The sequence below is a fragment of the Cetorhinus maximus genome, chromosome 22 (genome assembly GCF_964194155.1).
Source record: "Cetorhinus maximus chromosome 22, sCetMax3.hap1.1, whole genome shotgun sequence".
Taxonomy (NCBI): domain Eukaryota; kingdom Metazoa; phylum Chordata; class Chondrichthyes; order Lamniformes; family Cetorhinidae; genus Cetorhinus; species Cetorhinus maximus.
In genome coordinates this window covers 46,143,451-46,156,341 of record NC_135900.1, presented here as the reverse complement: position 1 = coordinate 46,156,341, position 12,891 = coordinate 46,143,451, and the positions used below count along the sequence as shown (strand labels likewise).

The 12,891-nt window shown below is 36.5% G+C and overlaps 1 protein-coding gene across 1 annotated transcript in view; it reads right to left on the bottom strand.

Annotated features, from left to right (window-relative positions):
- mkrn1 (makorin, ring finger protein, 1) overlaps positions 1 to 12,891 on the bottom strand; it is a 94,045-nt gene that overhangs the window by 44,646 nt on the left and 36,508 nt on the right. Inside the window, exon 3 of the mRNA XM_078568249.1 lies at positions 7,833 to 8,074. Within this exon, the coding sequence (XP_078424375.1) occupies positions 7,833 to 8,074 (242 nt within the window). The remainder of the gene's footprint in view (positions 1 to 7,832; positions 8,075 to 12,891) is intronic.

Genomic DNA, 12,891 nt, shown 5'->3' with positions numbered 1-12,891 from the left:
ACCTCCTTTGAAGGTTTACTTTTTTTTAAAAAGCTCATAGGTGTCCTCCCTGGGCCTTCCAACTAATGTTGCTAAAGGGCGGGTGGCTGGCTTCTGGGATTATACTTTTTAGTGTGTTGGGAGTTGCACATAACAGCAGCCCAACAGACACACTAAATTCAAATGATATTTCTCCCTGCAAGGAAATGCCAGACTCCTGCTTGCCTTTTCACACTCCATTACTGTGATAAGTAACTCAGTGACACTGGAGATTGAAATTGTTCCTATCATTAGTTGACGTGCACATTCAAAATTATAAGCTTAATGGTTCCTCCTGCTTCAAAACACTATGGATAAGCATTGTGAAGTTTTAGTTTTAAAGCACAACACAGCAAATTAAAGTAGTGTTCCTTTTGCGTAAAAATAAAGAGTTTTGATCAGTTCAATTATGTTAATGCTAAATACATACTAGTATATCTGATCTGGCATAACCCACATCATCTCTAAATAAGCAATTGAAAAAAAATCTTTAAAATATTTCAACTGATTTGAGCAGCAATCACCGAGACATTCTTCGCTACAATATTCTTAGGTATTTCCATATCTACTACAATGATTCACTACAATGCAGTACAAATTTCCAAATGCAGAAATATACAAAGAAATTAATTCAATCATTTATTACATGGATGCAGACAATTATTGCAGGCCTGTTAATTATCACATTTGCAGAATTATCCAGTTGTGCTCACAGACACACAAGAAACAACTTTCTGGATTTTTCAAACTGTTGCCCTTCTTCTATATAGCAATCCAATTTAACTAGGGTAATTATACATGCAGGAAGCTGGAAGAGTGTTTCAGAACTGAAAACTGAAGACAGGCATAAAATATCTTTAGGCATCTGACCAAGTAATATTGTTGTAATATATGATAGGTGAAACAAAGAATTAGTATACCCTTTCTGCTGGTTAGGGAACCATAAAATAATATGGGATTATCAGAGGTTGAGGTACAGCTAGAAATGTTACAAACAGATCTATTGAAATGTATGAATCAAGTATGAATCAAGTTCATACACAATACAAAAATTGATGGAAAAACTCAGGTCTGGCAACAACTGTGGAGAGAGAAACAGAGTTAACGTTTCAAGCCTAATATGATTCTTCTTCGGAACTGAAGAGAGGTAATGTGATGGGTTAAAACCCACAAATGTTGCCGGACCTGCTGAGTTTTTCCAGCACTTGGCTTTATTCCAGATCTCCAGCATCCACAGTATTTTCCTTTTATCATACACAATACATATGTTTATCTAAAAATATGTTAAATGATAGTACAATAATGCCAGTGTTATTCTGTCATTATTGAAACTATTCTTATTGTTTTTTTATACATAGGAAAACTAAAATAGAATTCTCCTTTGAACACCACTGTGGATAATTTGAAAGATAAATTAGTTCAAAAGCTTCTGCGGCAAACTATGTGGTGTTGTCACTCATGAACTGCAGTCAGCTGTATATGGAATTAGTCAGCGCATTGATAACAATGGTTGAGACACATAACTAATGGCCTCCTTCTGTGCTGTAAATTTCTATGATTCCATTTCTCTCCCAATATCAGCCAGTTAACGAACTAATGTTGTCTTCAAGGTATTCCAAGCCCTTCTGGTTAAGGCCACAGAGGTTTTGTCAGGTTTCGATCCGAGGACTAGGCAGTTTTATTTCAACACTTGGACTTACTGCTTCTTTGCAAAGTCCATCATAGGAATTTGTTTAATGCTATTATCCTACTCAATTGTTTATTGCCTTTCCAACACTGCTATCAACAGTATGCAAGAACATTGATTTATGAATTTGAAGTGCCCTGTATATGAAGTAGACTTCCAAGCTCAGGACATAAGGCAGGAAAGACCATGGCACAATCAATTCAACCAGTGATGGCATGATTCGTCAGAAGTCTTTCATACATCTTGCCAATTTGATCTCTAGTTTTTGCTGTACTCGCGAGTTTCTGATCAGATATTTGTATAGCCATCACCTCATTGTTTTAAGGGTGTACGCTGCACTACTTTCTGGCACTTCACTAGCCTGGACTAATGATTGACTGAATGCCTGTCAGTGATCACAAAAGTCAGAGTTTTCTGAAAAGAAATACAGTAACAGTGATATTCCTTGTCCAGGCAAAGGTTTCTTTTGATTTGACATTGAACAGTGAAGGAAAATTCACTCAACCCTTTATTTTAGATTCCTGCCAAACAGTCTAGTAGTATGCAAATTATATCTCAAAAATGTTAAACCTAGTAAAGCATGCTGCTGCATTAACTACACTGTGAACATAGAACATGCAATCTCCCTCTATCCACTCATTTTTATTTTAGCTGCCAGGTAAGTAGAGTAAATGCAGATTGAAACCTTATGGGAAAGTTACAAAGATTGGACTTATTTAAATATTAAAGCAAATAATCAGCGACCGGTTCAAGAAAGTCAACAGCAAATATTGCTGCAGGCTCACATTTATCCACAGAGTAAGGGCTTTATATGACTGATCTCGCCTTTTTTGTATAAATGACTGCTTGCCTCTGTTCTGATACCCATATAAAACAGCTCAGGGACTACAAAAATGTGTATAGTTCATTCATCAAAATGCAGAAATGATTATGAAATACACAGCTATTAATCAATTTTATATGTTCTAATGGGCTTCTTTTTCTGAGATGTCAGTTGATCACGATAGTTATCCATAAATAAATAGAGAACAATGGGATATCCAGGACCAATTACAATGCAGTAATATAAAATATTAATCAAAATATTGATTTAATTACTTTACATAAAGATATACAAGCTCTTAATCTAAATCAAAACCAAGAAAACAACAATGGAAAGGTATTAAAGTGGCACCTGAACTCAGAACAATTTGTCTGAAAATGATTCATTATTGAATATATAAATGTAACTTAATGTGGTGTTTTAATTCAGTTTTTGGCTTACTGTGTAGCAACTCTCCCAAAAGTTCATGTCAATGGCATACAACTTGGTTATTAACTGTCATTATTGAAAAATACAGACAGTAATTATATTAGACTGGCTTCGGATTACAGTAACCCAAACAATAGTTCTGGTAAAATTCTAACAGAAAATAGCACTTCACTACATCATAATCACAAATAAAAATTATCCAATTTCTGTGGACCTAGCTAAAATACTGTTAATAGGGAATAGATTTTGAGAAGCAGAACTTCTAATAGTACATGTTTTGGTTATTGTATGTTTTATTGAAGTGATTTGGGCGTATTAAAACCACATTAAATAGAGAACAGTTTCGGAATTCCTGGACAAAAATTTACTGTGGGTAAAAAAATCTATGCTGTGGATCATTACATTCTTTACTGCAGACTTACACTTACATAAAATAGTGGTATTTCAAAATTGTATCTTAATGTCACCAAACTGGATTCAATCAGACAACAGTTTATATACAGTAGCATTTAACTTTACAAGAAAAAAAAGCAAAAAATCTCAAACAGGTATGGAATGATCCTTAACCCCTTCCCTGTATGTTTCGCTACAACTTCCCAATCCCTCTTGTACACCTTCCTTTCTTCTCGATCGTATCAAAACCATTTGTATCTGATGTTATAATCTTTCTGGGATCCCACACCCATTTGTCTGAATTATGCTAAAAACAGTACAATCAATCTGCAACTTTTCTCTTTCACTGTGTGTGAATCCATCCACAATCACCTACACCTGTAAATGGCTACAAATGCCATTCCTTTCTACTGGTGGACTACAAGGAGAACTGTTTAAAAATATAACATGAAACCATGAGGAAAAATATAATTTGAAGTAACTTCAGATTTTTTTTAAGTATTTGAATAATGTAAAGAAAAATTCAGAAAGAATGAAGGTACATGACATCAAAAAACAAAAGGGATTCATTTAAACACGCAATTGGATTTGGCTGCTTTCTACAAATGGGCTGTACTACCACCTCAGGCAAGAGACTTCAGTCCTGATCAGTCAGCAGCACAGGCAACAGGTCATAAGCCATCTACAAGCTAATCTGTTTCACCCACCTTCGAGGCAATGGGAAGAGGGAAGAAGGGGAAAGGGAGCACATAAGAATCAACTTGCAAAAATCAATTAAATGACAAAATATGATCAAATGCATTTTTGTACAATTGTGACGGAGTTGATGCATGACTTTTAATTCTTAAGACATGGATCTTTTACACAAAATACAAGGTTATCTTAAATGCTGATACATTGTAGTTTTAGTAGATATAACAATACTTTAAATTAGACAAAACTTCAAACAGCAATATCTAGGCACAACAAAATGGTATAAGACGTATTATAGGAGCAAGTTCAAAAGCAAAGTGGAGAAGCATTCCATACTACAAAATACCTTAGGGTTCAACTACAGCTGGAAGGCAAAGAAACCCTGTGACTTACCATACAAAGAGAAAACAGTAACATGAAATAATTCAGAGAAGGGCAGAGTGGGGTAAAGTGTGACCGAACAGCAATAACACATATGATTGTAACCGATGATGGCTTGATTGCAGTCTTCTAATTCAATCCAGCTGTGTGTCCTTATTTACAGCTTGCTGCAATTCTGCTTGTGAATCAATGCTTCATATGCCAGCTGCTAAATAAATGCAACCGAAGGTGTTTGTGTGTTTGTGCGTTATTACATAATTTTGTCATTAATGGAAACAAATTCCTTTTTTAAAGTATCCTGTCTAGTCAATTTAAATGTCAACAGCTCAACAAGTTACAATTGGCCATTAAATTGAGAAAAAGTAAATTTATTTTACTCTGACTCCTTAAAGTCTTGCCAAAGTGAAAGATATCCTACTCAGGCTTGCATACCAGCAGTTGATTAAAAACAATAGTACTCAACGAAAAAGTTTAAAGTATCAAAAATATGAAGATTTAAATTTATTCCCACTCTGTGATACTTACATTTCAATAATGACTCACCTTTTAGATTTCCTCAGTGATTTCTACAGTTAAGTCGGACTAAATGGTCTGAGGTTTGGTTGATCGTACTTCCCTCCCTCAATATTTAAAGTGGAATAATACAGTTAAAAGAGAGAAATGCTTCAACTGCAAATATACTGCTCCCCTCTCATGTGTGTATAATTCATACAGGATTAGAATATATAGTCAAAATGAACAAAAATCTCTTAAGTAAGTTTATTCTTTGAAAATAACCACACTTGCATCTGTCTCTTCATATTAGAATTCTAATTCTATATGGTCACATTGTCAAAGTTCACAGCTTATAAAACCTAGCGTGAAGATGACACATACTACATTGAATAGCATTTAAGGACATATATATTGAGACACTTATTTTTAATTTCAAGATTGCATTTACACACACACACACACACACACACACACACACACAAAAAGTCAGGCCATGAGTAACTACATATCTAGGCTACCAGTTTCAAAGCGGCATTGGAGGAAACTAGCTACCTCTTGGTAGGAGCATGTATGTAATATACAAAAAGACTCCCCAAAAATGAAAGGAGTGCATTTTTTTTTAAGAAAAGAAATTTCAAAGAACAAAATCTGCTCTGCCAAAATCATTTGGTTATGTAAAAAAGTGCGGTGCAACTCTGCCATCTTGAAACTAGATCAACAATGGAAAGATGGAGCTACAGTTTCCCCTCCAGGTTTCAACAGCAGCACATGTTTACAACCAGATTTGCTTCAGTACCTGACCATCCACAAGCAGTCACACAGGATCAGGCACTTGAGAATCCTTTTGGGAGAAAGGAAATATTGTTTATTTTATCTATCACCTGATGAGGAATTTTAAGAAAGTGTATTTAAACTGCTCATTAATGTTCATTTATACTAATACTCCTGGGCAAAAATTTAAGGTGATTTTCAGGTGTTGATGGGTTTTTAATAATGAGATCTCCCAGCACAAAGAATGTGTTTTAATATGATACACAAGTAAAATTATTTGCTTAAAAACATTACTATAAATAACAACTTTTTAAGTTGCAACCATTTTCTCCAACACTTTCAATTTAAAAAGTAGATATAATTTTGGATGCACAGTTCTTAAATTACACACATTTTAGAAAGTTTTTTTGCAATACTTTTTATACTTGAAAAGGCCTTGTTATTACAAATATGGACCTGTAAAGTACTAATTTTAAGGAGGGGTCAAGATATCCTCAATAATTATGTAGTTACTACTAAACCTCAGCAAAAAGACAAGGAGATTTGGAAGAATAACTTATTAATATTAAGTTCCACTATGCTGTATGACATCCCAGAAGGGCTACATTGTAAATGAGCTGTTAAAAGCAAAATTGAGCTATACCATATGTAGTGACTGGAGCAGATTTTGGTATGTTAACTATTTATAACCATAAATACAGCAACTTCACTAAATGGCAGAAGCTCCAAACATTTGCAGTATATCACAAAGCCACTGAAAGTTGAAAACGCTACATTTTAAAATGACACATGAATAAAGTTCTTCCTTTCATCACTTGAGACATATGTACTTGGAGCCACCTTATCCTTAAAAAAAAGAATCAGCTACTTCAGACTTTGCAGCATTCTCACCAAACAGTTGAATAAAGAAAAGTCCTTTAGGGAACAGAACTAAAATTTAATATGATTCATCAGCCACTTTTTACAAAGGACTATATGACACTCATTGTTAGCTAAAACATGTATTCCATAAATATCACTTCTATTGACATTGGTAAACATGTCTACTTCTGAGTTGGTTAAGCAAAACGTAGCATGGTTCATAAAATCAGCAACAATAATTCCTGTTTTCAACAAAAGCCCAAAATACATTTATTCAGTATGACGCCCAGTAACAGATAGGTAGTTAAACTGATTGATGTCCTTGTGCCTCCCTCATTCTTGATACTTCCAGAAATATGCCAGCGTGTGATGTTCCATAAGTTCTACTTAACACTGCCTTTTAACAAGGTAAAGCAGTTCTATAAACTTAAAGATATCTGACATGCAGTGATTCCCTGCCCTTGGTTATAGCGTGTTGCACTCTACATCATAATTGTAAACTCATGTTTTCCGGCGTTATCTTCCTTCTGTATTCTTTAAGAAAATCAATTAAAATATCAAACAATTTAGGGAAAGATACCAGGGAGTAGGCACGATACTTAAAGAATTTCTCCTTCCTCAAATAATTAAACATTGCTTAGCAACTTCCAGCAAAGGTGGATTTTAGGAAGGGTTACCGATTTATAGTTTAATCTTTAAAAGCTTCATGTCATTTTGTGTCCTCAGACTGAGGGCACCATCTGATTTGACTTTCTATCAAAATTATATTATTTTGCATAAATGTAATTCTTAGGAGCAATGAAAACAGGAGAACCAATAAGTGGGGAAAAAACGCTGAAGGCCATTCCAGGGTCATTGTAAAACCAGCTCCTTAAAAAAACAAACCAAACGTGCGTCTTACCAGCAAGGGATGGGGGGGCAGAAATATCCAGGCACAGAAACATAACTTACCTTCATAAATCTAACATAGATCAAATTGTGCTGTTTTAGTTTTAACATTGTAACCTCAATTTTAACAAAATCTGAGCAAAAGACATAAAACTAAAAGCTCTTTTAAAAAGGAAATCAAATCTGAATCATTTACCTATTCCTATACAGGTAGCCCTTGTTCATTTGTAAGGTAAATAGGTAGGGAACTGCTTTGTACAAGGTATTGTAAATAATTTTGAACATTGGAGGCTATATAAAGTAAACTGAAAAATACTACAGTAGATTGTTTTGTGATTTTTTTTTGTTTATTTTGTTAAGTATCAAGCACGTAAACATGTCGAATCAGCTTACTTCGTCCACAGTATGGCTGTCCAGGTATAAACTCTGCTGCATTAACCCAGTCCTCCAGGTTTGAACTTGTTGTTGCAGGGTTGGATTCCTCAATCACTGTTTTTGTGCTCATTTCACCATTTAATTTGGTAAGTGGAGTAAGTTTAGTAGCTGATGCGGTGGCAGAATCCTTCGGGATCAATGGCGTAGGACCACTCTGAACCTCCGACAATCCTTGGTTTGACGGCTTCACGTGGTCATACCTGTATATCAATTAGGGATGTTACAATTAATGCAACATCATAAATCCGTTACAACAACCTTTTTTCTTAGGAATATGGGTACAGAAGTAGGCTATTCAAACCCTTGAGTCTGCTCTGCCATTCAATTAGGTCATGATTGATCGTTATCTCAAATTTACTATTTGTTTATGTTCCACATCCCTCACTAGCCTTCTACAAAACAAAATTCAAGACGTAGATCAGTAGAAAGTTTCAATTGACTTGGGGAATATGCCCACTACTGTTTGCATGGTAAGTGCTTCCTGATTTCACTTCTAACTAGTCAAGCTCTAATTTTAAGATTATGCCTTCTTGATCTGGATTACCCCACTGGAGGAAATAATTTCTCTGTATTGATCAAATTGAATATTTTTTATCACTTTAAATATCTTGATTAGATCACCCCTCAATCTTCTAAACTAAGAAAATGCAAGTCAATTTGTCCTCATAATTTAACTCTTTAAGCCCCGTTATAATTTTGGTGAATCTGCCCCATACCCTTCCAAAGCCTATACATCTTTATTGAGGCTCAGTGCCCAGAACTGGATGCAGTTAGCCAATTAGGGTCGGCGGAACAAATGACACATCGTATTTTCATTTTTGAATTCCAATCACTTTGAGGTAAATGCCAACATTGCATTTGACTTTTTGATTACTTTTTTATACCTGTGCACTAGTGTACAAGAATATCTAAATACTTTTGCTCATCCATACCTAGTCTTATCATTAAGAAAATATGCTAATTTATATTTCTCAAATGCAAAGTGGATGACCTCTCAGTTCTCCACATTAAAACTCCATTTGCCACACACTTAGTCTATGTCCCAATGTAACTTCCAGTTTTAATCTACACAATTTATTGTATCTGTTAATTTAGTGCTACTTGCAAACTTGGGTATACAACATGGATGCATAAGAAATTACTCTTTCCAAGTCATTAATATATGTGGTGAAAAACTCAGGTTGCAGTAAAGATCCCTGGGAACACCAATTGTCATTTGCTATGAATCATGGCAGGTTTTATGTATTTATACTCTGTCTTCTGCCTCCCAACCAATTAAAAATCCACATCACAAGATTACTTCCAATTCTTTGCGCTCTCATTTCTGTTAATAATCTCTTATATGGAATATACCTCCTTGACATCCACATAGGTAACATCAATAAATGCTCCTTTATCCACCATGGCAGTGACAAAATTTTCAACTAGATTTGTCAAATTTTGTCACTGTATCATAGTATCTTTACAGTGCAGGAGGTGGCCATTCGGTCCATCGAATCTACACTGGCTCTCTGAAAGAGCAATCCACCTAGTCCCACTCCCCTGCCTTATCCCTGTAACCTTGCACATTCTCTCTTTTGAGGTAGCAATCCAATTTCCTTTTGAATACCTCGATCGAACCTGCCTCCACCACCCTTTCAGGAAGTTTGTTCCAGACTCCAACCACCCTCTGGGTGAAATAAATTTTCCTCACATCACATTTGCTCCTTTTGCCAATTAGTTTGAATCTGCCCTCTAGTTTTTGATGTTCTCTTGAGTGGGAATAGTTTCTCACTATTTACCCTGTCCATACCCCTCAGGATCTTGTATACCCAGGATCAAATATCCTCTCAGCCTTCTTTTCTCCAATGAAGAGAGTCCCAACCTCTCCAATCTATCCTCATAGCTACAGTTCTTCATCCTGGGAATCATTCTCGTGAATTTCCTCTGCACTCTCTCCAATGCCTTCACATCCTTCCTCAAGTATGCCACCCAGAACTGGAAGCAGATGAGGCCTAACTAGTGTCTTATAGAAGTTCAATATAGTCTCCTTACTCTTGTACTCAATACCCGTATTAATAACCTAAGATACTATATGCTTTATTAACTGCTCTTCAACATGCCCTGTCATCTTCAAGGACTTATGTGTGCACATACCAAGGTTCCTCTGTTCCTGCATCTTCTTCAGAGGCTCTCCCTTTATCTTGTACTGTCTCACCATATCTTTCCTGGCAAAATTAATCAGCTCACACTTCTCTGCATTGAACTTTATCTGCCACTCATCTTCCCATTCCACCAACATGTCTATGCCCTTTTGAAATTCAAGACTATCCCCATCACTGTTGACAACATTTCCAATCTTCATATCATCCACAAATTTTGAAATCAAGCCCTGCACACCATAGTCAAGGTTATTAATATATATCAGGAAGAGCAAGGGTTGAACTGAACTGCTTTCTGTAAATGTGCCAGTTCCCACTGTTCTGGAATCACTCCATTTAACTGTGGGCTGGATTCGAGCAATATTGCAAGCAGAGTTTGCCATTTGACAACACTGACCCCTGAAGAACTCCAATACAAATCTTCCTCCAATCTGAAAACAACCATGGTCTATCTTTCATAAGTTCATGCTGACACTCTTATCAAATGATAAGAGTGATTGATGATTGTAGTAACATCTTCACAATCAATGTTAAACTGACAGATCGCCATTAGCTGGTTTCTTCCTCCCATCCTAAATAATGGAGTGACATTTGTAATTTTCCAACCCAAAAAAAAGCACAATTCCTGAATCTAGAGAGTATTGGAAAATTCTGACTAACGTATCTGTAATTTCTCTGCCCATTTTCTAATGCCCTAGAGTGGGAATCATCAGATCCTGGAGACTTATCCCAATTATTTGATCCATATTCACTACGTTCCTTTTCTTGACTATTTTTAGGTTCCCTTATAACAGCTGTTACTTTGCATTCTTCTTCCATGGGTATAATGCATTCATTTAACAAGTCTTCCTTTGCCAGTCCAATCTGAAACACTGTTTCTCTCTCCACAGATGCTGGCAGACCTAACGCAGACCTACTGGGCTCAATAGCTCAAAGTTCCCCATCCTCTTTTTATAACGCTGAACTGCTTTCTGTAAATGTGTCAGTTCCCGCTGGTCTGGAATCACTCCATTTAACTGTGGGCTGGATTCGAGCAATATTGCAAGCACAGAGTTTGTCATTTGAAGCCACTAAAATGATTTGGAACCCTGCTGTGTAGACAGGATTCAATTTGCTTCTCAATCCTTCCTAAAGTATAAAGAAGCTGATAAAGTATCATCAGGAACCTGCACAATGTTTGCAGATGTGATCTGGCCACAGATCTTACCTAATGCAATTGGACCATTTTTTTAAAAAACAGGACAACAAAACTGAGCTGCATAGCTAAAAATGGCAGATCCAAGAACAAATACCACTAACATATTGCAGCCTTGCTATCGCTCCAGGAACATTTCATAGGTCACTGATACTACCAGGATTACCTCAAATGTTATTTTTGCACTCAGGATCACCTTTGTGGTATGAAAAGGATCAGAGATTTTTAAACAGAAACAGAAAACGAGGGCTGAATGCAATCTCAATTCTTGGTGGCCAGCTGAATTGAAAGGCATACCAATGATAAATCTCCCATTTCAAATTTAAATTTATTTCTGCACTGCCTTATGGATAGGGTTGAATGATTCATGTAATGCTGCTACTCAAACAAGTGAGGCAGTCAATTTAATCAAGGAAGAATGGATGGCAGCAATCTTTAGGTAGTGCATAGGACAGATATCAATTGCATAATTATATTACAAACAACAGCTTTATGAAGCAAGCCTACAACATTTATTAATAGACCAGTAGTTAACAATGCATATCTTTGATAGACCAGTATACCTGTACACAAGGAATTTCTTTGGGGAACATGTTAAGAACTGCACTTGTATGCATGTACAGCCAACTATGTATTTTAGCCTGCAATCTACTGGTATAGTTGGGGGTTTGAAAGAAATGAGCAGGAGTCCACTGATGGTCCTGTTGGAAGGAGAGGACCTGGTGGATGTTGGATTTTCCTCTCCTGCCCATGGCTCTTTTAGGGCCTTCATACCAACTATGTCAAAAGTGTTTGGATGCTTCTGCCTCTTTGAACCGACTTCCTTTTCTAACACTTGTGCTCGTTGAATTTTGCTGTCTAACAGGACACAGACTCCTTTTTGTGGCAGAGATACCGTCAGCAGCCCACCCAACATTTTTAATGAGTTCGGACACAAATAAAAACTTTGGAATCAGGGTTGATTTAGGACAGTGGGTGGAATCCATGTCCTAATCCAATCGCAAAGGTCAATCTGCCCCAGGCAGAAATTCAGCCCAAAATATCTCTTTAGTTGCTAAATTGGAATTTTCTAACGACATCTAGTAATTGTACAGCCTTAATCTTGTGGCCTGAAGAGAAGTACGCCTTGACTGAAAAATAAGCTCAAATAAGCAGAATCAAGAAGATTGTTATGAGTAAGATTCAAAGCATATTTAACTAGGAAAGTGTTTCATTGCTCTTAGAGCTTAAAGGAGAAGAATATTCTCTAAGGGAGATAGAAGATCTGCCGTTGTAGGTTTCATGGAAAGTGCAGCAGTTAAGCGGGGGATCAATTCAGGGAATAGGGCAATGTAGTTGACTGGGGAAAGCTACTTATGGCCATAGTGTAATTCAACTGCTGCATTCTAAGGTCTGGGTAGTGGCATAGCTCATGTGTGCCCTGTGGAAATCCAGGTGTCAATTCAGCAATAGGCTCACCCCTGAATGACGAGGTCATGAATTCATACACCACTCTAGCACTTCAGCGCATATTCTCCTCAACACAGGTTCTCCTCAAATAACAAATATTCTGCTGTGGTCAATTAAAACAGGACAGATCGCTATCCCAAGAGAGGGTATGGCATTTCAGTTCAGAGGGAGTGCTGTATAGTCAAGTTTCTGCCTTGTGTTAAATCAAGGCCTCGTTTGCATGCTCAGGCAA